General features: G+C 42.4%; 1 protein-coding gene across 2 annotated transcripts in view; it reads right to left on the bottom strand.

The window, feature by feature from the left end:
• The window catches only part of CYP7B1 (cytochrome P450 family 7 subfamily B member 1), a 151,938-nt gene that overhangs the window by 17,033 nt on the left and 110,456 nt on the right, over nucleotides 1-24,449 (bottom strand). For both annotated transcript variants that reach the window (XM_069957535.1, XM_069957536.1), the window contains exon 5: nucleotides 8,466-8,644. In XM_069957535.1, the coding sequence (XP_069813636.1) occupies nucleotides 8,466-8,644 (179 nt within the window). The remainder of the gene's footprint in view (nucleotides 1-8,465; nucleotides 8,645-24,449) is intronic.

The raw sequence follows: 24,449 nt of genomic DNA, 5'->3' as shown, positions 1-24,449 counted from the left end.
TTACAGCCTGGTTATATACAACATTAGCAGTGTTATATAGCCTGGTTATGTACAACATTGGTAGTGTTATGCTGAGCCTGGTTATATACAACATTGACAGTATTAGTGGAGGTCCTGTATACCTGTAGTATATAGTTGGTTGAGGTCCTGTATACCTGTAGTGTATAGTTCTGCCCCCCCTTGCCGACTGCAGACCATAAGTAAGAAATCCTGCAGCTTATAATAATAAATGCATACACAATCCTGCATCATCATAATCTGGCCCTCTTAAGCACTACCTTTCATCCTTGGTGAGGAAAACACAGAAGAGGTTTCAAAGTTTCTAATACTGTATACACTCCCCCCTGCAGGTAGCCCCCATACTGTATACACTCCCCCCTCTACTTTCAGGTGCTCCTATACTGTATACACTTCCTCCCTGCAGGTAGCCCCCATATTGTATACACTCCCCCCACAGGTAGGCCCCATACTGTATACACCCCCCACCCCTGCGGGTAGCCCCCATACTCTATACACACCCCCACTTGCAGGTAGCCGCCATACTCTATACACCCCGCTTGCAGGTAGTCCCTATACTGTATACACTCTATCCCCCGCAGGTAGCCCCCATACTCTATACACTCCCCCCTTCTTGCAGGTAGCACCCATACTGTATACACTCCACCCCCCTGCAGGTATCCCCCATACTGCATACACTCCCCCCTTGCAGGTATCCCCCATACTATATACACTCCCCCGATTCTTGCAGGTTGCCCCCATACTGTATACACCCCCCCTGCATATATACCCCGTACTGTGTACACTGCCCCCTTTGCAGATAGCCCCCATATTGTATACACTCTCCCCTTCAGGTAGCCCCCATGCTGTACAAATTCCCCTCTGCATGTAACCCCCCCCCCCATGCTGTATACACTGCCCCCCAGGTAGCCCCCATGCTGTATACATTCCCTAACCAAATTTGCAGCGAAATCCGCTGCAGATCCCTTGCCTGTTAGTTTCTATGAGATTACATGCATGAGTAAGTGACAGCCCCCTTAACCCCTACGCTGGACGGATCTTATATTATCTGCTCTGCACGCAGGCTTGCTTCGGGGGTTCCTGGTTCGACGCCCCGTTCAGCCAATCAGTGCGCTGCCCTGCCCTACCGCAGCGCACTGAATGACTGAGCAGATCGTTCAGATGCAGGGACCCCTCCTGAAGCAAGCCGGAGCGTGGAGCAGGCAATATATGCTCAGGCAGGTGGGGAGTTAAGTGGGCTTCCATTTACATATTAGCAGCGGTATGTCAATCCTGCTGCGAGTATGTAATCGCATAGAAACTAACAGGTAAGGGATTTGCAGTGGATTTCGCTGCGAGGTTTGACTTCCTTTTTTATTTTACAGTGTTCTGAGACATTTTTAAACATTTACAGTATATACCTGTTAAATAGAGATGCGCTAACCGGGAAACCCAAACCCAAGTTTTACCAGAAATTTTGGGTCAAAATAGGATTTAAGCAGAACCAAGACTTTTGCCAGTTCACTACCATGAACTTTGGCAAACATGACACAAACTACATTGAAGAGCAGGAAACCAGAAAGAAGGAGAGATCACATAACCAGGACCTCTGACACCGCCGGGGACACTCCATAGCCAATCAGGAGGCACTTAGGAAGTGATGTAACATGCTGTGATAAGCTGGCAGCCATCTTGGCAGTGGCCATGTTCAGACTGGATGATTACAGTATGCACAAAGTCAGGGAGTACAGTACAAATTACTACTTTACACCAGCACCAGGCACCTGAATAAAACCACTGTTAAACACAGGCAATTTTTTTTAAATCCAGTTAGTTTAGAACTGATTTAGGGATAACCGAATCTTCAATCTGTAGCTTTTCAAACCAGATGAACCAAACTTTTCAAAAATTCTCTCATCTCTACTGTTAATCTGTGTAGTTTTATCCAACCTTGAACACACTTAGGGTACGTCCATAGACACACAGGAAAAATCAGCCATTTATTTGAATGATAAAATGGTGATCGGCAACAACGGCCGTACCTTGCACTTGTGTGCACATTGCCTCTCCTTCTATGGGATCCCGGCCGGAGCGTATACACATCATATATGCTCCGGTCGGGATTGCATGCGGCACCGCAAAGAACTGACATGTCAGTTTTCTGCGGCCGCAATTCAGTGAACTGCGGCTGTAGAAAGACTTGTCAGTTCACACAAAGAAGCAAGCAAGAGAGTTCACTGCGACCGGGCTGAGAGAACACTGCAGTACCGGCCGGGATGATCTTTGCAGGGTTACGAAACGGCCGGTCTCTTACAGCGTGTGAACATAGCCTAAAGGGGTATTCCAACCTTAATAAATGTATCCCCCATTTACATGATAGAGAATAAGCGTGAGATTGTGTGTGTGTGTGTGTGTGTATGTGTGTGTGTGTGTGTGTGTGGTGGTGGTGGTGTGTGTGTGGGGGGGGGTTGACCAATAGGCCCACTGTCATCTGCCTAAGGGGACCGTGACTTTACTTTAAATGGAGTGGCGGGTCAGCATGGGTGCCGCAGCTCCATCATTTGTCTACAGAAGCTGCCTGAAAGAGTCAAGTGCAATGCCATACAAAGAAAATGTATGGAGTGGTGGCAAGTGTGCCAACCTGCTGCTTCACTTAAAAAGGAGTTGGGGCTCTCTTCTGGAGATTGTGTTGGGGGGGAGTTGCGGTGCAGTGGTCAGACCCCTGCAGTCTCACATTTACCGCCATCTACAATATCTTGAAGATAGCGGATAAGTGAGAATACCTATTTACCCAATACCCCAGGTAGGATTTAGTGATAATGAGTCCTAAAATCAGATGGCTGACTTTGTTCATGATAAATTACATTAAAGTATACATTAAAGTACATGACTGCCTTTTCTGTGAGCGCTTAGATGGCCTGGGATACACAGGACTTCCAGTTTTTTAACTTTTTAAGAAAAAAAGTCATAAAACAGGAAGTACCGTGTTCTTAATGATAACTAAAAAAAAAAATAAAAAATTAATAGATGTAAATTGCAAACTTGCTGTTGCAATTTGCAACAATGGCCTTGATTAATACAAAAACATGTTGCATAGAAGTCAGAAGGAATCCTGGCCTGAGTGTATACACACAGTAGACGCTCTGGCCGGGATTCCAACCGGCCGCACGGAAAACTGACGTGTCAGTTTTGTGCGTCCGCTATTCATTCATGCACCGGCATCCCAATTCAATAGAATTGAAGTTTATCCCGACTGTAGTACCGGCAGAGATGAACTTAATTAAGACCGGCCGTTCTGTGACACGGCCGGATCACAGAACGGCTGGTGTCTTATGTAGTGTTAACCCAGCCTAAAGATGTAAGTAAGCAGAAATGTTAAGGGGACTCTATCACCTCCAAAACAGCTGCTAAACCTGTTATCAGTAGATTTTACATCAGTAGAGTATACAAAGCTGAGCCGCTCGCTTCACTGTGTGAACTGACAGGTCTTTCTGCGGGCGGAATTTACTGATTTCTGACCGCAGAAAACTGACATGTCAGTTATTTGCGGGGCCGCACAGATCCCGGCCGGAGCGTATACGATGTGTGTACGCTTCGGCCGGAATCCCATTGCTTAATAGGCTGTGTTCCGCTGCACAAAAACTACGGCCGTTGTTGCTATCAGCAACAACGGCCGTAGTTTTACGTAGTGTGAACATAGCCTTACAGTGGTGAAATACAAAGGAGCAGAAAGCTACAAACTACAGATTTTGAATCTGCTTCCTTAATCCTACTTACAGACAGGGCTGGCCCTTGGGGTGTGCGACCTGTGCGATTGCACGGGGCGCCACACTCCCGGCCAGCTAGGGGGCTTTGTTGCTGATAGGTGGAACTGTACGAGCTCCCCTGCTGTTCCACCAATCAGCTTAGCTGCTCTGTGAAGGGAGACAGGCGGCCAGAGAAGAGAGAGAGAGAGAGAGAGAGAGAGAGAGAGAGAGAGAGGAAGCACCCCTCCCCCGGCTGACCCGTCCTGACAGAAGACAGGGTGACTATTATCCCTGCTTTACCTGTATCTCTGCTCATGTAGCTGTGAGTGGGCTGTGATAGGGACAGCACTGAGGTGGGGGCAGCAGTCCTGTCACAGCTGGGGAGGAGGAGGGGGTGACTCCATTCTCTCCCTGTGTCTCCTTATCTGTGACTTTCATTTATTGGGGCAGGACAGGTTTACCCCTTACACTGCAGGTAAGGAAACAAATATATGTTAAAAAGCAGTAAAAGATTTAAACCTGACTTGCTGTAATAAAAGTCACAGCTAAGGAGGCAGGTGAGGCCAGAGGTGTGTATACTATGGGGGGTTCCTAATACACAAGACATGTGTGAGTGCAGCCAGTGCCATAGATCACCATCATCAGCTCACCACAAAAGACAGATCCCATTCACTTTAATTGCCAAAGTGTGGTCAGCCAATGACTGTGCATGCCACTTCCCACTGATATACACACATGTAACTGCATACCTCCCAACATTTTGGATGGCCAAAGAGGGACAACTGCGGATGGGATTACAAATGTGTTTCCGTAACTGACCGCATTTGCAGGGATTCCCTGTTAAATAGGTGACATGGATGAACAATGGCTTAATCTTTTTTTTTTTTTTTTTGCGGCACAGATCATGTCCCCAAAACATATCCGTAACACCTACAGTTGTGTGCATGGGGCCATAGAAATCATGAGTCTGCATGTGTGAAAGGGGAACTAATGTATCTTGATTCGTCTGAATATAATAGTTTTTAAACTCCAATTTGCACCACATGATGGAATAATCTGCAAGTTTGGGTCTATTATACAGTAAGAAACCAGACACTTTCTAGAGCAACATAGAGGGGGAGAGATTAATGAAAGGGTGTAAATATACACCAGGTGTAAACTGCCCACAGCAACCAATCACAGCTCAGCTTTCAGCTCTGGTAACATATAAGAGGAGCTGTGATTGGCTGCTGTGGGCAGTTTACACCTGGTGTATATTTACACCCTTTCATAATTCTCCCCCAGAAAGTTTATTAATGGGAATCTAATATCTAGGTCAAAAAGAGGGACATGTAAGGGGTAAAGAGGGACAGAGGGACAAGGGTAAAAAATAGGGACTGTCCCTCCAAAAGAGGGACACTTGGGAGGTATGTAACTGGTCTGAATAGTGGGATATTCTGCGCTATTGTGGCCTGTTACATCTGCATATACCAGCAGGAAGCCGTCTGACCATAGTCACCTGAACGTGGCCCAATTATGATGGGATGCTGATAGATAGCTATAATGCACTGCATACATGCAGCATCAATCTAATATATATAAAATTTTATTTATTTATTTCCAGATCACATAACTCCAGATAGAAACACTAACTTTTCAATAAAGTATTATAAAATAGCCCTTACATGTCACATAGCATTTTTTTTAGGAAAACTACACATTTGTTTTCAGTGTTTTTCCCCTTTTTGTGGCCAGCAGGTGGTATTAGGCTATTTTCACATTTGTGTGCAAACATGGATAAAACCACGCTGCCATTTCCTCTCCAATAGCCGTGCTATGTTGTTGGGGATTATTGGCAATATTGGCACGGCTCTTGCAATAGGGATGTTGTTTTCCATGTGTTTAAAAACACATTCTGAATGCAAATATGGAAACACAGCATTAGATGTACATTTTACTTGCTCAGGAGGATATCTGTAAGGGTGCCTTTACAAAGAGAGATTTATCTGACAGATTATTGAAGCCAAAGTCAGAAACAAACTATAAACAGAGAACAGGTCATAGAGGAAAGACTGAGATTTCTCCTTATCTCAAATCCAATCCTGGCTTTGGCTTTAAAGTTTGGAGTTGTGAGGGGGCTGGGGGGTAGTTGTTTGTTTGGCTGCGGGGGGGGGGGGGGGTCGGGTAGCTGTGTGAATGGCTGGGGGGGTAGTTGTGTGTATGGCGGGGGAGGGGGTCGGGTAATGGGTGTTGCATGTTGTCTGCAGGGGTGGGAGGCTGAAGAAGCTTTATGCTACCTTAAGGGGGGGGGGGGGCGCTGAAAAAAGGTTTTGCACAGGGCGCCATTTACCCATTGACAGAGTCCCTTTAATTTTTATAATGTTTATGGCTAGAGATGAGCGAACCTCAAGCATGCTCGAGTCCATCCGAACCCGAACTTTCGGCATTTGATTAGCAGTGGCTGCTATAGTTGGATAAAGCCCTAAGGCTATGTGGAAATCATGGATATAGTCATTGGCTATATTCATATTTTCCAGACAACCTTAGAGCTTTATCCAATTCAGCAGCCACCGCTAATCAAATGCTGAATGATCGGGTTCGGATGGACTCAAACCCGAACCCGAAACTACTTTTGGTACTTACAGTACAAGGGCAACATCTGCATTAAGTTTGTGTTTTATCTCTTGAGTTTTTGTGGGTCTATTGTCTGGTTTTCTTCCACACTTAATTTGAACTGAGACATTGAGCTCTAATTGAAAGTAGTGTAAGGATGGCGATCTCTGTACATTTATGTGGAATTTGTTGACGATATATACATGCAGCAAGCCCAGTACACAATAGTTTGTACCAGACCCTATTTATATGAATGGAAGAGGTTTCTAGGCATGCTCTGTGACCTGTGCAGACGTCATTCAAAAGGGAGGAGGAAATTGATATCTGAAGATCAGCAACTGTAAGTATCTTTTCTTCTCTATTTACTAGTGTCATCATTCATTGTACTTCTATCTTTGATGATAAGGAGGACACTGCTCTAAAGTGATCTGTAAAAAACAAGAAGTTTAGGCTTAAAGTAATAATGCCCCCCCCTTACTCTATGTGCGGTTCTCCGCACCATCCACAAGCTTAGATTCTGCACATTTGATATATACCTGTATAACACTTGTCTGTCTTCTGCTCTAAAATTACTTTATTCCATCGGTGGACAGTGTCACCTAGGCGGGGCTTCATGGCAGTTGGGCTCCCTTCCCAGCTCGGAGGCGGGACTCAACTGCTGTAAAGCCAGGTGACACTGCTATAAAGCCTAGGTGACACTATCCACTGATAAAACAAAGAGAGGATAAGGGGGAGTGACAGTATCACTTTAATCTATAAATCTACAATAACTGAATTTAAACATGCCAGGAATAAACATATTTCTATTAGAGAAAAGCGGACCTCAAGCACAATCGAGTTCGTCTCAACCTGAGCATGCGGCATTTAATTAGACGTGACGGCAGAAGATCGATGCCATAAACTCTACCAATGTTTTTTAGGCAGCCTTTAGGCATCCAGCTTCTTCAGCCACCGCTAATCAAATGCTGCGCTGCCGGGTTCACTTACCTCTTATATCTATCCTAATATAATAAGAAAGGAAATACTAAAAGGGCAGACTAGGTGGTCATTTTCTGTTGACAACCTTCTATGTTTCTATGTTAAGGTTATGTTCATACTGAGTAAAAGCAGCGGAATTCCATGGCGGAGCTTTCTGCCATGGAATCCCACCTGCCCCTGTGTCCCACATTGTCTATATGGGAGGGCTCATGCTCCTCTTCTCCCGCGGCTCTCCGCGCAAAGAATTGACATGTCAATTCTTAGAGCAGAAAGTGACGGAAGTTGAGACGCGTGAGCTCTGCTTAAAATTAGTCTAGGGCTCTGTTACACAAGGGTGATTATTGGCCAAACAAGTCAACATTGCTTTGTGTAATTTGTGCTCAAAATGGCACGCTTTAAAGGGGTTGTCCAGTGCTACAAAACATGGCCACTTTCTTCCAGAGACAACACGACTCTTGTCTCCAGTTCAGGTGCGGTTTGCAATTAAGCTCCATTCACTTCAATGGAGCTGAGCAGCAAAACCCTGCCCAAGCTGGAGACAAGAATGAGGCTGTCTCTGAAAGAAAGTGGCCAGGTTTTTGTAGCGCTGGATAACCCCTTTAAAGATTAGATAGTAAAATAGAAACTAAAGAAAGAAAAATCACCAACAAATATGTTTAAAATAAAAACTTGATTTACACAATATTTTTTTAAATTCCCTATACAGTTGCATTACTATTAATATGTACTTCTGCTCCCGTATAAATATGCGTATTTAGTAATGACATAGAACCAGTTCATATTTAAACTGTATTTTCTATGTTTTCAGGGCACTTAAATAAATGTTGGCCATTACTTGGATTTTAAGCCACCACCGATTATTTCCATAGCTATAAAATGATCCACAGACATAGACAGTGCACATTTAGCCTCAAGTTTTTGATATCCAATGTGCAATTGTCATTTTTTCTGAAAGGACCAGCAATCCAAATCATCACTGTTTTTTTTCCCCTAGCTGCAAGTCCTTTCACCTGCAGGGCCATAAATCTGTGACTGAATATAGGCAGATTACTTCCAGAAGAAGGAGTAACATTAGAAAATATATGCGCTGTAAAGGATTCGGCCTCTGCACCGTGCCCGGAGTCTGATGACAAGCTCAATTTGAATATTTACCTCGGGATCCTCAAAGACCTCAGGATCTCGGTGCAGTGCTGGAGGATATAGGGCTACAAAATCGCCTTTCCTCAGACTCACTGACTGGTCATCCTCCAGCTCCAAAAGAAAATCCTCTTGAACTACACGGATGTTCATAGATGCAGAGCTTAATCGCAGTGACTCATTTATAGCACTACCTGAGAAATAGAGAGAGAAAAAAAAAGACATGACAATGATGCGGCTATGATTTGCTAAGAGAATATATTGCCAATGACTAGACAGCCCCACTGGGCTCCATAACACAAGTATATTTTCTGCGCTGAGGTTACAGGAACACTACAGCGGAGGCATAACACTGCGTGTAATCCACATAAAGGCTTTAAATGACAGTTTACATGGGCTAATAAATATACAAAAATGATAGTCAAAGGAATTTTGGATGGAAACATTTAGAGCATACCTTTCTCCTTTATTGGAAACCTGCACAATATAGAAGCCTTGCCAATGAGATAATTAAGACCGCATACAAAATACCGTTCATTTACATAAGGAATGAGCAATCCTGGGAAAGGCAGCACTGTCGCACAGCCGCACTGACCTAGCACTACTATGTTTCTCACCGTGGGTAATATTCTTGTTTAAGGTATATAAAAAAATATTATTAATTCTAAATAAAAATGTATTTACACAATAGCAGGCTACTCGATAAGACGTTTTAGAAGTCGAATGTCCTTGCGTTCCCAATGGCCTTCACCTTTTGCTCCTAGCACGACAGATTTTATGGGTAATTTCCGGCAATTTATCCTGGCAGTTTGAGGAGAAGTCCCAATGGGATTAGTATGAATAATTTGCATAAATCATTCTGATCGCAGGCATATCAGCATGTAGCTGCTGTCTAAATCTGCATCTCTGGTTTTGTAATCAAACCTGACTGTTCCTGCAGCAGCTCATATTGGGGCCATAATGGGGCTTGATCTCCTCTAATAATGGGCTTTTAAAACAAATATCCAGCAAATAAAGTCATTTTCGGCAAAGTAGGCACCGGAGCGAGAGGCGACGCAGGGAAATAAATAAAAGCAACATGTTAACAAAGCATTGTGCACTTTTCTTAACCAAAAGGTTAGTTATCAGAGACGGCAGATCTGCAGCATACACGATGCATCTGAAAGAAACAGATAATAACAAACGTTCTTTCAGTAAATATTAAATCTGTCGCAGCATGCATAGCAAATAAAGTGGCCTTGGATGCTTTCTCGCAGGAGGTTTTTCCTTAAGCGTGCATTTGTCTAAAGAAATGAGGCTGCGGTCAGCTCTGTGTGGCCAGCGCTGTGATTCAATGTGACGTACAGTGAGTCTGTGCATATTCTTTTGGACTGCCTTCGTTACTATAATCAGGCAGAGTCAAATCGGCTTGTTGGTGACGAAGCCAGGGAACAACTCTGGTTCCAGAATATGGCCTCTACTGCGGATAGCCACAAGGCACCTGACACGATAAATTTCAACTGGCAGCGCTCTGGCAACAAAAAACTTTACACGGTACAAATCAATGGCCCAGCCTCCATTTTTTTTCTCCCCCTGCTGTCTGCAGATCTGAAACATAAAGATGATAATGCAATCGGAATCTATGTTTAGAAATGGTAGTTGACATATGTAGCAAAATTATTTACCCGAGGAATTCAGCGAGGGTGAGAAAGAATAAGAGGATAAAAAAAATAAAAAAAATAAATTATAGATATATATGCCTGGACCTGCTGCTACAATAAAATAGCTGGTTTACGTTTTATATCCTGGGTAATGCTGAGGCATCATATTGGTTGACAGTTTTCCAGGAAGCGTGGCAGTCTGTGCCCAGTGCAGTATCACAGATGACAATTGGGTAAGCATATCTTATGCAGAAGTTAATCACAATAATAGAGCACAAAGTGTGGCGTAGCAGTCAGATCGTAAATGACAAATCTGTTTTACCTTCCAGTACCAGTTATGTGTGGAAGACGAGCTTGGCTGTAGCTCTGAGCGATCATGCCGATAATTATTAGATGACAACAGTAATGAGTCACATTATGATCACCAAAGGACAGGGGGACTTATTTAGGTCTGTCGACTAATGCAACCCTCCCCTCCCCACCACAACCCCCAACCAGAGAGAAAGTGCTCAGCATTCTACTCAACCTGCACAAATATCAGACAATATACAGTGAATCGATTCACAATAAACCTACAGCCTCCTCTCACACTTGTCATAGTTCAGCAGGCACCAGCAAGTGCTACTAACAGACCAGCTGGGTAGCTTGGGACGCCTTCCATTCTGCACCATGAGGTACAGTAAATTATCTTGCACAGTACAGCAACATCTGTTTCTGTGCTAGTGCCGAACAAACAAGGCAATTTAAAGAATACCTAGGGATAACCAGGCAGCAAAAGAACACGACCCCCATCCCCCCTTGATTTCTTAAGCATCGCATTTAAATCTCGTGTATTAAAATAAAAGAAATATCAAACCAATGGTCAATGTTCCGTCTATTTTATTATATTATGTATAGTTACATAAATCAGTTATAGACAGTCCCAATATTTTTTTCTTTTGCAGTCTTCCATTCCCAGGTCCCAATGACTATGACTAGACTTTTTTTTTTTTTAAAGGAACGTTTCAATGCTCATATAAATAGTGAGCCTTAAAACCTTATTTGCTATACTTAGTTCACATGCCTTCGAGCATTTGTCTTCCAATTTCCACTGAATAAATGCGTACTAATGAGAAACAGAGCAAGCTGCTGAGGCAAAACTGGGTGACTTCAGTCTGGCCTGCCACCAGCTTCTGATAGGCAGGCAAATTGAGTTAAAATGAAAAGTCTTGTCAGCTGAAATACAACACAGTAGCCAAACAACAAGCTGTCAATCACCCCATCAAAACAAGGGACTGCAGGTAATAAAAGGTCATCGGCTTCATTAGCGGATTTGGCGATTGTTGGCAAGTAAATTCTAATTAACCTGGATATAAACAATAAAATTTGGCAGACAAGCTGCAGCGAATGCTAGATGTGTATACAATGCTCAAATATATTATGTGATCATAGTCACTAGAGATGAGAAAAGCAAATCTGGTGAATAAAGATTTATTGCGAATCACGCTGTCAACTCGCTTCGTTCTGCAAACTGAATTCCTGTTGTTAAGGAAATTCACAAAAAAAAAAAAAAAAAAAATGACGGCAGTGGCACATGCTGTCTGGAGTGTCCCAGGGCAGGAGAAAGGGATTAACCATAATCCCTAACGCATGTTCAATCAGCTGCGGGCCCCTCTGTGATGTCAGCACCTCCCCCTCTATATAAGGTGGTTCGGTAACGGGGGGTGGCCAGTCAGCTGTGTGTGGAGGAGAGAGCAGGATGGCAGCAGGCAGTTAGGGCAGAGCAGGGAGAAACTAACAGAGGGATATAGGGACAGAGAGGAGAGGACATTGGATGATTGATTGGCTGATTAACATTTTTTTTTTTATTGTGATTTTCCGATTTTTGACACTTTTACATGCTTTAACAAATTTGTCCTTCTGTAATAGTCCCAGTATTGTAGCTACTATAGTTTTGGCTTTTTCAATGAAATTCATTAAGATTCGATTTGCGAATCTTAAGAAATTTAACCGAAAATTTGCGAAGCTCGCAAAACTAATTTCTACCTTCTTCGCTCATCTCTAATAGTCACACCAGGCACACTGATATAACAATATAATGAAACATTTAAGATTTATGTAACATAGGCACCAAATTTACTCATAGTAGAAGAGGGTCAGGTCCTTCATAGAGATGATTGAACCTCGACCGTCTCACTTCTGCAGCCACCGGTAATCAAATGCCGCATGCTTAGGTGCGGATGAATCCGAATGTGCTTGAGGTTTGCTCATCTCTAAACCTTCCTCATATCCACGAAAATATAACAAATAAAATTGCTAAGAAGGAATCCACACAGTATGAAAGCAAAACATTTTACCAACAATATGGTGGCCTTTATCGATAGTTTTTTTGGGGTTGGTATATGTCTTTTTATAATTCTAATAATTAAAAATTAATAATAAGGGGCACAGTAGGGTAGGGTAAAGAATCCCTTTAATGTCATACATGGTACCCTTTGCTTTTTGCTGCGGAATCTGCGCGGAATTCTGCAAAAATTGCTCAGTGCGCATGTACCCTAAGCTAGCTTGACTTTTATTAGACTTAAAAAACATTGTAAGAATTTCAGTTGTTTCACAAATTCATCAAAACACTCAATAGTAACAAGGTTTTCTATAATAAAAGTGAAGATGCTAGTTACATGTTAGGGTTATGTTAAGGGTTTATTCACACCACGATTTGTGCCTCCAAGGCAAAGATACACTGATAAACTCTAAAAATGACATGCAGATGTAACCCTACTTCGATTAGCATAGACCCCATTCATTTCAATAGCTAGTGACTACATTCTGTTTTTTTTCCATGCACATGTTTTGGCTCAGGCTGAGAAGCATGGATTTTCAGTCTAAGGCTATGTTCACACAACGTATGAGACCGTCCGTTCTGTGATCCAGCTGGGTCACAATATGGCTGGTCTCTGAAAAATTAATCCTGGTCGGTACTACAGTACCGGCGGGATGATCTTTGCAGCCGTAGAGTTCTGATGCGGACACATCCGTGCGCGTCCGCATCAGAACTTTTCACTGCACGCTATGGAGCGAGCGCCTGGAGCTGCTCGCTCCATAGTGTGCAGTGGCATGCTTTTCTGCAGGTGCTATGCAATAGAAAACAGAAAACTGACATGTCATTTGTTTGCGGCGCCACTAGGGATCCCGGCCGGAGCATATACTATGTGTATACGCTCCGGCCGGGATCCCATAGGCGGCAAGGTAACGCATATTTTCATAATAATGACAATTGTACAACGGCCGTGGTTCTACGAAAATATACAATGTGTGAACATAGCCTAAGTCAGAACTTGAGTATGCTCAGAAAATAACCAAAACATAACCACTAGATTCAGTACATGCAGGCCATTACGATGAATGGGGTCCATACTGGTCATTTTGAGAGTTTTTTTTAAGTATTCGTGTCACTGAGGCACAAATTGTGGTGTGAATTGCGCCTTGGGCAGATACCACACCAATGTCCTGCCACCAACGCATATGAATGTATGTTATGCCTCATTCCCATAATGCAGACATTGTTGAATTGAATAGTCAATATAAATAGCATCAGATTTTAATGCCTTTACACATCACATTTGATTCTCGTGTATTAAAATACAGCCGAGGGTGGTACCTGTAATGGGACCTTTGGTGTCTCTAATGTAGAAAAGGGTGACCGCTTCATTGTGCACTTCTGCTCTATGAACAAGCTGTTACTGACAGGTCCTGGTCCATGGACCAGTGTCCTGCTCTAAAGCCAGGATCAATTAATTCTCCAATCCAGTCTTTCTGACCCATTGATTGCTGTATTTGATGACCATCATGAACAAAGGGAATGCCTGCCTTCAATCAGGTCAACAGGTTTCTAGTGTCCCAAACAGAGACTGAGGGAATCCCTCTTTAGTGAACCCTGGGGACCCAGAAAGGGCTCCAACCGTTTTTTCGGCTGATTGATGTCTTTATTACATGGAGCGATAATCTGCCAAATCGTGTAATAAGGTCTTAAGAGTGATAGATGACAATTCATTGTTTATCGGGAAATCCAGGCCCAAATTCTGAAAGTTTTTTGATATTACACAAGAAATACTTGTTTTACCAGATATTGTATGAATAATGTTAATATAGTCCAACCTACTGTTTCTTTACCTGTCCACCTCCATAAATGTCAAAAGGAGAAGATAAGCATGCACAATTACAATGTCCCCCTCTCCCAACCAGCTAAAACAATGCAGCTTTAGAGGGATCTGGATTTCCACACTAGGGATCCCGTCACAAACCCCATGAAGAGAGAAAACAAGCAACTCTGTACCACAATCTGCCCCCCCCCCCCAAACTGCTAGTACCGTCAGATAGCTATTATCCTAAGAAAAAAACACCTCTTTTTTCCTCCTCCCCACTCTCTTCATTATTAGGAACCCCCTGGGCAGAATTTCTCCTAATCATCACTTGTCTGAACACAGCACATGGGCCTTAATGATCCAACACAAGTGCAATGTTCAGACAGGTGATGATTAGGAGAAATCCTGCCTGGGGCATTCTAAATGATAAAGAGGGTGGGAGGAGGGAAAGAATGGTGTCGCAGGCCTAGGACACTTTAGGCCACTCCAATTTGACACAGGGCTGCAAGTTTAAAAGTTGTTTTTTAGGACAATAACTGCATCACCTGCTGAATGGAGCCCAGGACAGATCTTGGATTAAAAGCAGCTATGTAATGGTACAAGTGGTTTTAGGGGGAGGTCAGATTGTATGTACAGAGTCACTTTAAAGCTTTTTTACAAGGAGGCCAATATTGGTTGAATGAGCAATTGTAGGAACCATGTAAATGGGCACGCAATTAGCCTGTAAACGGCCATTCGATTGTTTGCATCGTTTGTGTGGTCAATAAAACCATGATTATCGACTGCACACTGCAGAATTGCTGAAGACTCTGTAAATGAGCACCGATCAGCGCTCATCATCATGACAACAGGTAGTTTCATCATACAACAGGTGGTTTCATAATAACATTAGTGTTTTTATTAAATACATAAATTCAAAAATTTTAGATAATTTGCATTTATATATTTAAGCATTGTCAGAACTTGTGTAACCGTCATATAGACCTCAACATAGCAATAATCCAATGATGTCAGAATCACAAACAAACTGTATAAGAGGTATTATACACATACAGCATCTCCTATACTGACTATAGAAATCTGACCTAATTAGAAATGTTCAGTAATATTTCCCGTTTGCACTATACTTGAGTAATTTCTTTGATAGGAGCGTGGATGCAGGGCACATAAATCATATACTGATATTAATTCATTAATATAAAAAGACAATCTCCTCTGTGACTCCTAACAGCAGTGCCCACTATCTGACAAGTACAGGAGTCAGTACCGTAATTTAGTCTGTGTGTGACAGTCAGGGTTATCCTGCGAACATTTCTGGGCAGTAAAGTGAATAATAGTGGTGAGCGACATGTGCCTGTCAAATGCATTGCCACCCATGGCGGTTATCAGTCTTTCCTGATTGGAATATGAATGTGTACCACCTAAATATAATAATAATACTACTACTTCTCTCTGGTATCTTTTACTTTTGTGCCAGACTACAGGGCACACAGGGCCTATTAAATCAAGGTAGAAAGGTTTCACTAAGTTATGAAATAATTTATTTATGATCATTTATACAAAGGACACTAGGACGACTTTCATTCTGATAAAGCTTTCATATTTTATTCAGGGGGTTGGTTTATGAGAACTCTGTATAATAATATTTCTTTTCATGTGCATGGTTGTCAATGATGAGTAATGAACAATGAACTGCAACTACTAAGGACAACGTATAAGGCCACCATTACATTTTAAAGAAACATTGTCTGGACCCACTTCCTATCTAAAAAGTATGGGGGTCCCATGACTCTCCTGCAGACTTGCTGAACTGTTCTGGTTTGGCAACGTTCTCCAAACCTGAGTGCTCAGCTTTGACTCCTGGTTGCCTTCCAAGGAGTCCTGGAAAACATGGATACAGCCAATGGTTGTACCAGGTTTTCTTGGCAGCCCTAGGGTGATATCTAACTTTTCAAGCTGCCAAGAGTCAACTGCCGAGTGTTTAAGTTTGAAGAACATTGCTGAACCTGAACAGTTCGGCAAGACCGCTCAACAGCACTCCTGATCCTTTTGTTTTCCATAAAGAGGAAACTGTCTAAAGCTTACTTCTCACTTTCCTTGAAAAAACTTGTGGAATTGGGAAGGATAGCTATTGGCCAACAGCTATTAAAGATATATACAGTGGTGCCTTGGATTACCCGCATAACTCGTTCCGGGACCGTTCTTGTAATCCAAATCCACTCTTAGGCTATGTTCACACAACGTAAAACTACGGCCGTAGTTCTCGCCCCAGAACTACGGCCGTAGTTTTGCGGTGTGGAACAATGCCTTATTTGCAATGGGATCCCAGCCGGAGTGTACACACATTGTATACGCTCCGGCCGGGATCCCATACGCATTCAGTGAATTCCGGAGGCAGAAAGACCTGTCAGTTCACACAGTGAAGCGAGTGGCTTCGCCTGCTCGCTTCACTGTGTGCTATGGTAAGCTCTGATGCGGGCGTAGTTCTGCATCCGGAAAGATCACCCGGCCGGTACTTCAGCACCGGCCGAGATGATTCGGCCAGAGGCCGGCCGTTCCGTGCCCCGGCCGGGGTCACGGAACGGCCGGTCTCATACGTTGTGTGAACATAGCCTTAAACCAAAGCAAATGTTCCCATAAGAAATCATAAAAATGCAGATAATTGGTTCCACACCAAAAATAATGATTTTTTTAATTCTGAATAACATGTAAAACAGATGAAACAAACAATCAGAAACAGCAGAATATGTGATATAATAAGTTACTGTACAGTAATGGAGAGGATGGGAAACACAAGGGCTGACAGAGACTGCAGGGAGCATGAAGGAATGAGCAGGGCAGATGTGGGCACAGCTATGAGAAGATTACCTCCACAGTCCTGTCCCCTGATGCAAGCCCCAGCCTGAACCGAATCTGCTATTATTTGGAAGGTGAGGGAGACTTCCTGGGTCAGAGTACAGGGCTGTAGACCCGGCTATGCAGACCATGCCCCTCCCGCACTCCCGCTCCCACCCAGTACAGGGAGCTCTCAAACCAAAACAATGCTCTTAAACCAAGTCACAATTTTGAAAAACTGTGAGCTCTTAAACCAAAACGCTCTTAAACCAAGTTACTCTTAAACAAAGGTACCACTGTAGTTACCTTTAGTTCGGGCTGCTGATTGTTTTAAAAAAGATACATCAATTGCATCTGAGCTGCACTTTGTGGACCCACCACCTCACACCATGCTGTTGTTGGTACCTAACTTTTATGGCTGGTTAGGGTTTTGCCAAGCAGCCATCTTGTCAATCTCCATATAACTTCAAAATTTCTACATTCATTAAAATTCAATAAAATAGAGACTAGTAGACTGACAATCGGATATATGGGGTCTGCTGTGTGCTCCCCAACAGCATTTACCATTGGAAACCAGGAATAGGTAAGTTTCAAAATGGCAGATCCTTTGTTCCACCAGGCCCCCATTAGATAAATATGTGCTTGGCATATTAATGGGTAGGTTGGGAATATAAGAACAAAATAGCCTTTTGGTGAGATTTTATTGGTCATCATCTTGCTGAAGGTGAACAGTCAGTGCACTAAAGAGATGTAGTCAGGGCTTAAAGGGAATCCGTCACCATGAAAATGCTACCTAAGCTATCGGCACCATGTTATAGAGCAGAAGGAGCTGAGCTGATTGATATATATCTTTATGGTAAAAGATTCAGTATAACTTGTAATTTAATGAGTGGAATCTCTGATGTTTCCAGGCAAAAGTGTCCAGTCGATTGAGTGACCCCTCCCACTGGACACAGAATGAACAGAGATTTCAATCAACAAGTTAAAAGTTATACTGAATCTTTTCCCACAAAGATATATATCAATCTGCTCAGCTCTTCCTAATCTATAACATGATAGTGATAGATTAGACAGCATTGTCTTGGTGACAGGTTCCCTTTAAGAAACATATTGCATTAGTAAAATTGTTCATTTTTGCACACAGCCTACCGAGCCCTCCTGGACATTTTATTTGCCTGTTTCCACTTTTTTTTTTTTATTATTAACATATTATTATGAAATTGGGAAGTGTCAATGTCTTATGCAAATATTCATCTTTCTTTTTTAGAAAATGATAAAAAAATCTTGCTAAGAAAATTATCTATATTTAAGAAAAATTGTGGTAAAGAGCTATTTCAGATCGCTATGATATTACTATTCAGTGCTCCAGTCTGTTGTGTCTTACTGGCCTTGAATTACTCATAAAATGAATCATACGGAATAAACGGTTTTGTGCAGTCATGAAAACACAGTTGTAGGATAACAATCTAATTAATTAAATCTGTACCACATATTGACGTAGTGGTTCAAAAATAAACAAATAGTACAACTCATCTGATGAGAATATGTTGCACACTTTTTATGAGAGCTGGTGAGCACTAAGCATTGTTCTAGGCAAATTGATCCAATTTAAGGGGGAAAAATATTAAAGGGGTAGTCTGCTTAAATATAACTTTTCATATGTTGCTGCCCGTGGTGAGACTGCTGAAGACATAAAATATACAAACACAAAAATATTGTGTGTGAGCTTTTCTCTCCATCCCCCACTCCTGCCCCCTCCCTTCCAGAATTTTTGTGTCAGCAGAAAGCAGCAGCTCAGAACTGGGGGAAGGAGATTAAATAGATAATAACAGGTATTGAATGATTTGTTAGTCTATGGGCAGCAACATTTAAAAAATTATGTTTGAGCGGAATACCCCTTTTGGGTAGCTTCACACACAATGTATCTGCAGCGGATTTCTCTCTGCAAATTCGCAGCAAAATGTGCTGCAGATACTTGCCCATTCACTTCAATGGGCTGACATATTCGTAGCGGGATTGTCATACCGATGCGAGTATGTCAAACTTGCAGCGTCTCTCGGCGCTTAGCCAATCAGTGCACTGCCCTGCCACAGTGCACTGATTGGCTGACCGCCGAGAGACACTGGGAGCCCCAAAGCAAGCCAGAGCGCAGAGCGGGTTATATATGCTCTGGGGCTGCAATGGTTAATGGGGCTGAGTTTGACATACTTGCAGAGGGATGAAGATCCCACTACGAGTATGTCAGCCCACTGAAGTGAATGGGCAAGTTTCCACAACGTATTTCGCTGCGAATTCGCTGCAAGAAATCCGCTGCTTATACTTTGTTTGTGAAGTTACCCTTTTCTACATTTATTTAGCACATTTAAAAGCTCACCACAAATTGTGATGCACAAAAGTGGAAAGCGTTTAGATGCATTCTGCATCCTTGATTAAGGGCACAAGAACATTTTAGGGCTCTGTTCCCACAATGTTTGTTCTCGGCCATATGTTTGGATGGCTGTCCTTTTGGGGCAAAAATACGTAATTATCAAAATATGGATCATATTTTGCCTCAAAATGATGGCCGTCCAAAGCCAAAGAGTAGATTACAACATGTGCTAAGCTTTTAAATGTGCTAAATAAAGGTGGGAAACATTTGTACACTGCACGGTGTATTTTCTGGAGGACTGCTGCCGCCGTGGTCAGGCTGTGCAACCACGCTGAGTTTGGGGAAAACCATCTGTGAGTGGTGAGCAGGATATCTACTATATCTAATGACACTGTTCTAAAAATACTAAAATAATATCAATCTGTCACTTAAAAGAGATCATTCTACGTAAAATCCTCTAAAAGGACAGGGGGCGATTTTCTCTTTATGTATGGAGAAAAAAAGGTTTTGTTGCCAAAGATGAGAAATCTTCTTTACTATATCAGGCTCTTTTTCCCCCTTAGGATAGACTGGTCCATGTTTTATTGAAGTTTTTTTTTTAACCTTCTTCTAGATAAATAAATGAGCAAATCTACTAAAATCTAGCATTTATCAAACTATTCTTTAGATAGCTGCACTAAAGTAGTTGGCAACAAATTTATTAAGAAGTGATTATATCTAGTCCCATCCCTTGGTTGATTTTGTATATTACTTTACCTACCAAAAAAGATTCCTTACTGCAGAAAAACAGCGCTAAAGTCCTGGCAATTAGGCGTCTGCCTTCCCTGCAAACTGCTGCCCACTTTTGTTAGTTTCAAAATGTCTCTAGTAATGGATACAGCAAGACAGAACACAGGAAATGGGGAAGGGCTTAGTATGTCCTTTGTGCTAGAAAACAAAAACTCTGTACCGTATTTTCTGGCGTATAAGGCAACTGGGCGTATAAGACGACCCCTGACTGGAAAATGGTAACCCCTGCCTGACCACAGCCCTGCCGCGGTCAGGCAGGGGTTAACTGCAGCTAAATAAAAAAAAAAACCTTTAACTCACTTAGGGCCCGTTCCCGACCTACGTGCGCCTCCCGTACCTTTCCCAGCGCAGGCAGTGTGACGTACACTACCTGTGCCGGGATGGAGATTGCCAAGCATTGGAGAGGCTCGGAGACTGCCGGGAGAGCTTTGGGAGCTTGAGAGAGGCTTCAGGAACTTCTGGCACCTCTCTCATTCTCCCAAAGCTCTTCTGGCAGCCGAGCCTCTCCGATGAGATGCTTGGCTGCCCGGGAGAAGTTCGGAGATCTCCCTCCCCGCTGCAGGTGATGTACGTCACACTGCCTGCGCCAGGAACGGTACGGGAGGTGCGCGGAGGCCTGGGAATGGGCCATAGGTGAGTTAAAAGTTTGTTTTTTTTATAGTGGTCACCCCATACAATGGGGATGCGGCCATTTTTGAGCCCCCTCCACCTTATGGGGCGACCATACCCGGCATATAAGACGACCTCCGACGTTAACCCAGATTTTTCGGGGTTAAAAAGTTGTCTTATACGCCAAAAAATATGGTACCTACAAACTGTGCACATTCTCCAGAGGATCTGCATTGTTAAAGACATTATTTACTAAGCTAATTTATAGGATTTTTTTTTTAATTTATAGGAAATTACTTTTACATACAAAAATCTGTATGTAATGTATGCTATTTAAAAATGGACATTTGGAACATCTGGAGCTATTTATTAGTGATGAGCGAATACTGTTCGATCGAATTGAATTTTATCGAATAGTACACCGAATATTTGATAAATATTCGATAAGCGTTCAAATCCCCTTTCCCTTTTCCTGAGGTGTCATTGTGGACTTGGTAAACCTCCAAGTGGTCGAATAGATGTTTTTCAATAATCGAATACTTGTTCCCATAGACTTTAATGGGATCGAATATTCGATCGAATAGCCGAATATCAGGGAGTTATTCGCACGAATATCGAATATTTGAAAATTTCAATATTCGCTCATCACTACTATTTATTAGATGTACAGAAGTTGCTACAAAGTTGTAGATAGGGACTTGTTTACATCAGCTGTCTCAAAAGGGAGTAGGGGGGGGGAAGACGGAGAGAAAAGCTCACACACACTTTTTTATGTCTTCAGCAGAAAGCAGCAGCTGAGAACTGAGGGAAGAAGACTGAATACATAATAACAAGGATGGAAATAATTGTTAGTCTCACCATGGCCAGCAACATATAAAAAGTTATGTTTGTGCAGAATACCCCTTTAAAGGTAAACTGTCAGTAGGTTAGAAGAATATAATCTGCTGATATCTCCCTATTTCACATGGAGTGTTGAGGATGAAGGTGTTTCTATTCTTCATCCTTGGCGTAATTTCCATTGGCAGGCTGGATCAGTGCACTGGGGGGGAAGTAGTTCCACCCCAATGCATCTAAGTGCCTAAGTAGACATAAGGATAAAACTCCTAATAGCACTGAAATGATGACGATAAAAAACTTACCAGAAAGCGCCCTGTGCACAATAGGGACATATTAGCAGATTAGTTTCTTTTACCCGTTGATAGTTTCCCTTTAAATGTATATAGAAATATTTATAACTATAAGACAACGTGGAAAACTCTAGGCATATCACAGTATACAGTTTTATACGGACAATAAACATGGAATGTCAGGGGTCGAAGAGATCTGGTTGTTACTATGAGTAAGTAGTAGAACCTTAAAATTAAACTGGAAAATAAATTTTCCAGTTCACTTCTGATACTGGGTGATATGGCTGAGGCACAGAAGAGAAATAAAGCTCAGATATAATTAACATACAGTTGGTAAGCAGCATGGATTTGTACACTTGAGTAGAAGTTAATACATTGTTAAATATGTGTCATCTTGAATCTCTGCTTATTAGGAGAGAATGTTTCATCCTACAATGTAAGCCAAGTCACAGTGTTTAATGAGGTATAATGAAATGTTAACTTACACATTATAAAATGATATTCTTGAGGAATTTCCGAGAAATTTGAAAAAAAAAAAAAAAAAATGAGACCTTTAAATTAAAATGTTTTTAAAAACTAAAGCTTTGATAATCATTTTTCAAAAAACCTTTTGTGTAAAAGTTAATACCAGATTAATTATACAAGTATATAAACATATTTAAATATATATATAAACATATATTTAAATATAAACATGTATTTAAACTATACAAAGTCCTTGGAGTGGTTTACTTATCATCAGTTATCCACAGGATAAATAGCAAGTGTCTTGTGGGCAGGGCCGATTCTAGGGTTTCTGCCGCCTGAGGCATACTTCAGAGGGCCACTCCATCGCAAAACCTAGGCCTAACTCCAACCCCCCATCCCCCCACCCGGGACTAGTTAACTGCCTGCCTGATCATTACTAAGCCCCCCCCCCACGCGACAAGCAGTGGCAGTGGTGCAGCTCAGGATCACCCCTCCAGCGCGACCTCTATGTACTCACCAAAGTGGAGACACAACGGGTGATTACATCAAGGATCGAGCTTAGCAGGACATAGTGATGGCGGTGAGCGTGGGCATCGGGATGTCGGGGATAGAGGTGAGAAGCTGTGGGGGGCCCTGGCTGCTGTCGTTTTTTGTTAGGTTAAACTTAACAAAAATGACAGCAGCGGGTAAGACTATGCTGCTCCATCCAGGACTGCAGAATACTCATTCCGCCTTATGGCAGAAGTGGCCCTACTTGTGGGTTTCAAACTGCTGGGCCCCGGCCAATCACAACAACAACAAGGTGCCATGTCCCTCTAGTTAAATAGAGTGGTGTCAAGTATGTGCAGTACCACTTTATTCCAAATTCATGAAACTGCTAAAGCTAGCTGAGTACAGCACTCATCTATATCCTAAACTTCTACAGAACTTGAATGGTGCAGTTATGTGCATGCTTTATTCCTATTCAATCTAATCAGGGAAACATGGGACTCTTAGGGCCCTATTACACAGAGGGATAATTGGCCGATTATCAGCTAATTGTGTCCCACACCAAAATCATTGGTCACCAACCGTGCATTGCTACGTCTAATAGTGACGCATGGCTGATGGCTAACAATTGAATAAACTGTTCATCCATTACCTGTCCTTGCTCCCAGTCTTCTCCTGCCCTCTGCTTGCCCTCCTGGAGCCGCAGCTTCAGAGCAGCCTCTGAGCTCACAGGCCACTCAGCTAATCACTGGCCGGGACCACCGCACCAGTGATTGGCTGAGAGGTCTGTCAGCTCATAGAAGCTGCAATGCGCTGGGCCAGGATGCAAGCAGAGGGCAGGAGAAGACCAGGAGCGTGGAGAGGTAATAGATGAACACTTTAGGGCAAGGGTTCCATTGACATAGCTAACGATATATATATATATATATATATATATATATATATATATATATATAGCCCTTGCTAAAGGATTATCAAGCTGTGTAATCTAGCAGATCGGCACTTGTTTACATTATTGATTTGGGTGTCTTATGGTGCATTTACACAGGCAGATTTATCTGACAGATTTTTAAAGCCAAAGCCAGGAACAGACCATAAACAGGGAACGGGTCATAAAGGAAAGACTGAGATTTTTCCTCTTTTCAAATCCATTCCTGGTTTTGGCTTCCAAAATCTGTCAGATAAATCTGCCTGTGTAAACGCACCATAAAGGTGCGTTTACACAGACAGATTTATCTGACAGATCTTTGAAGCCAAAACCAGGAGCAGACTATAAAAAGGAATCAGGTCATAAAGAAAAGATCTATCTTCTTTTTAAATCCATTCCTGGCTTTGGCTTCCAAAATCTGTCAGATAAATCTTTCTGTGTAAACGCACTCTAAGTGATCAGACCCCACTCAATCAGACACTTATTCTCTATGTTTTATTGCACCAAAAGGAAGAGCACAGATTGCATACAGTATTTGTAAAGTACCAACAACACTGGTGTTTGGCTGTGTTCACAGTGCTGTGTTGATGAGTTTTTTTCCTACAATTTTTCCAAAATCATGTAA

This window comes from Dendropsophus ebraccatus, chromosome 2 (assembly GCF_027789765.1).
Source record: "Dendropsophus ebraccatus isolate aDenEbr1 chromosome 2, aDenEbr1.pat, whole genome shotgun sequence".
Classification (NCBI taxonomy): domain Eukaryota; kingdom Metazoa; phylum Chordata; class Amphibia; order Anura; family Hylidae; genus Dendropsophus; species Dendropsophus ebraccatus.
The sequence above is the reverse complement of the archived record's forward strand: the minus strand, read 5'-3'. Positions and strand labels throughout refer to the sequence as shown.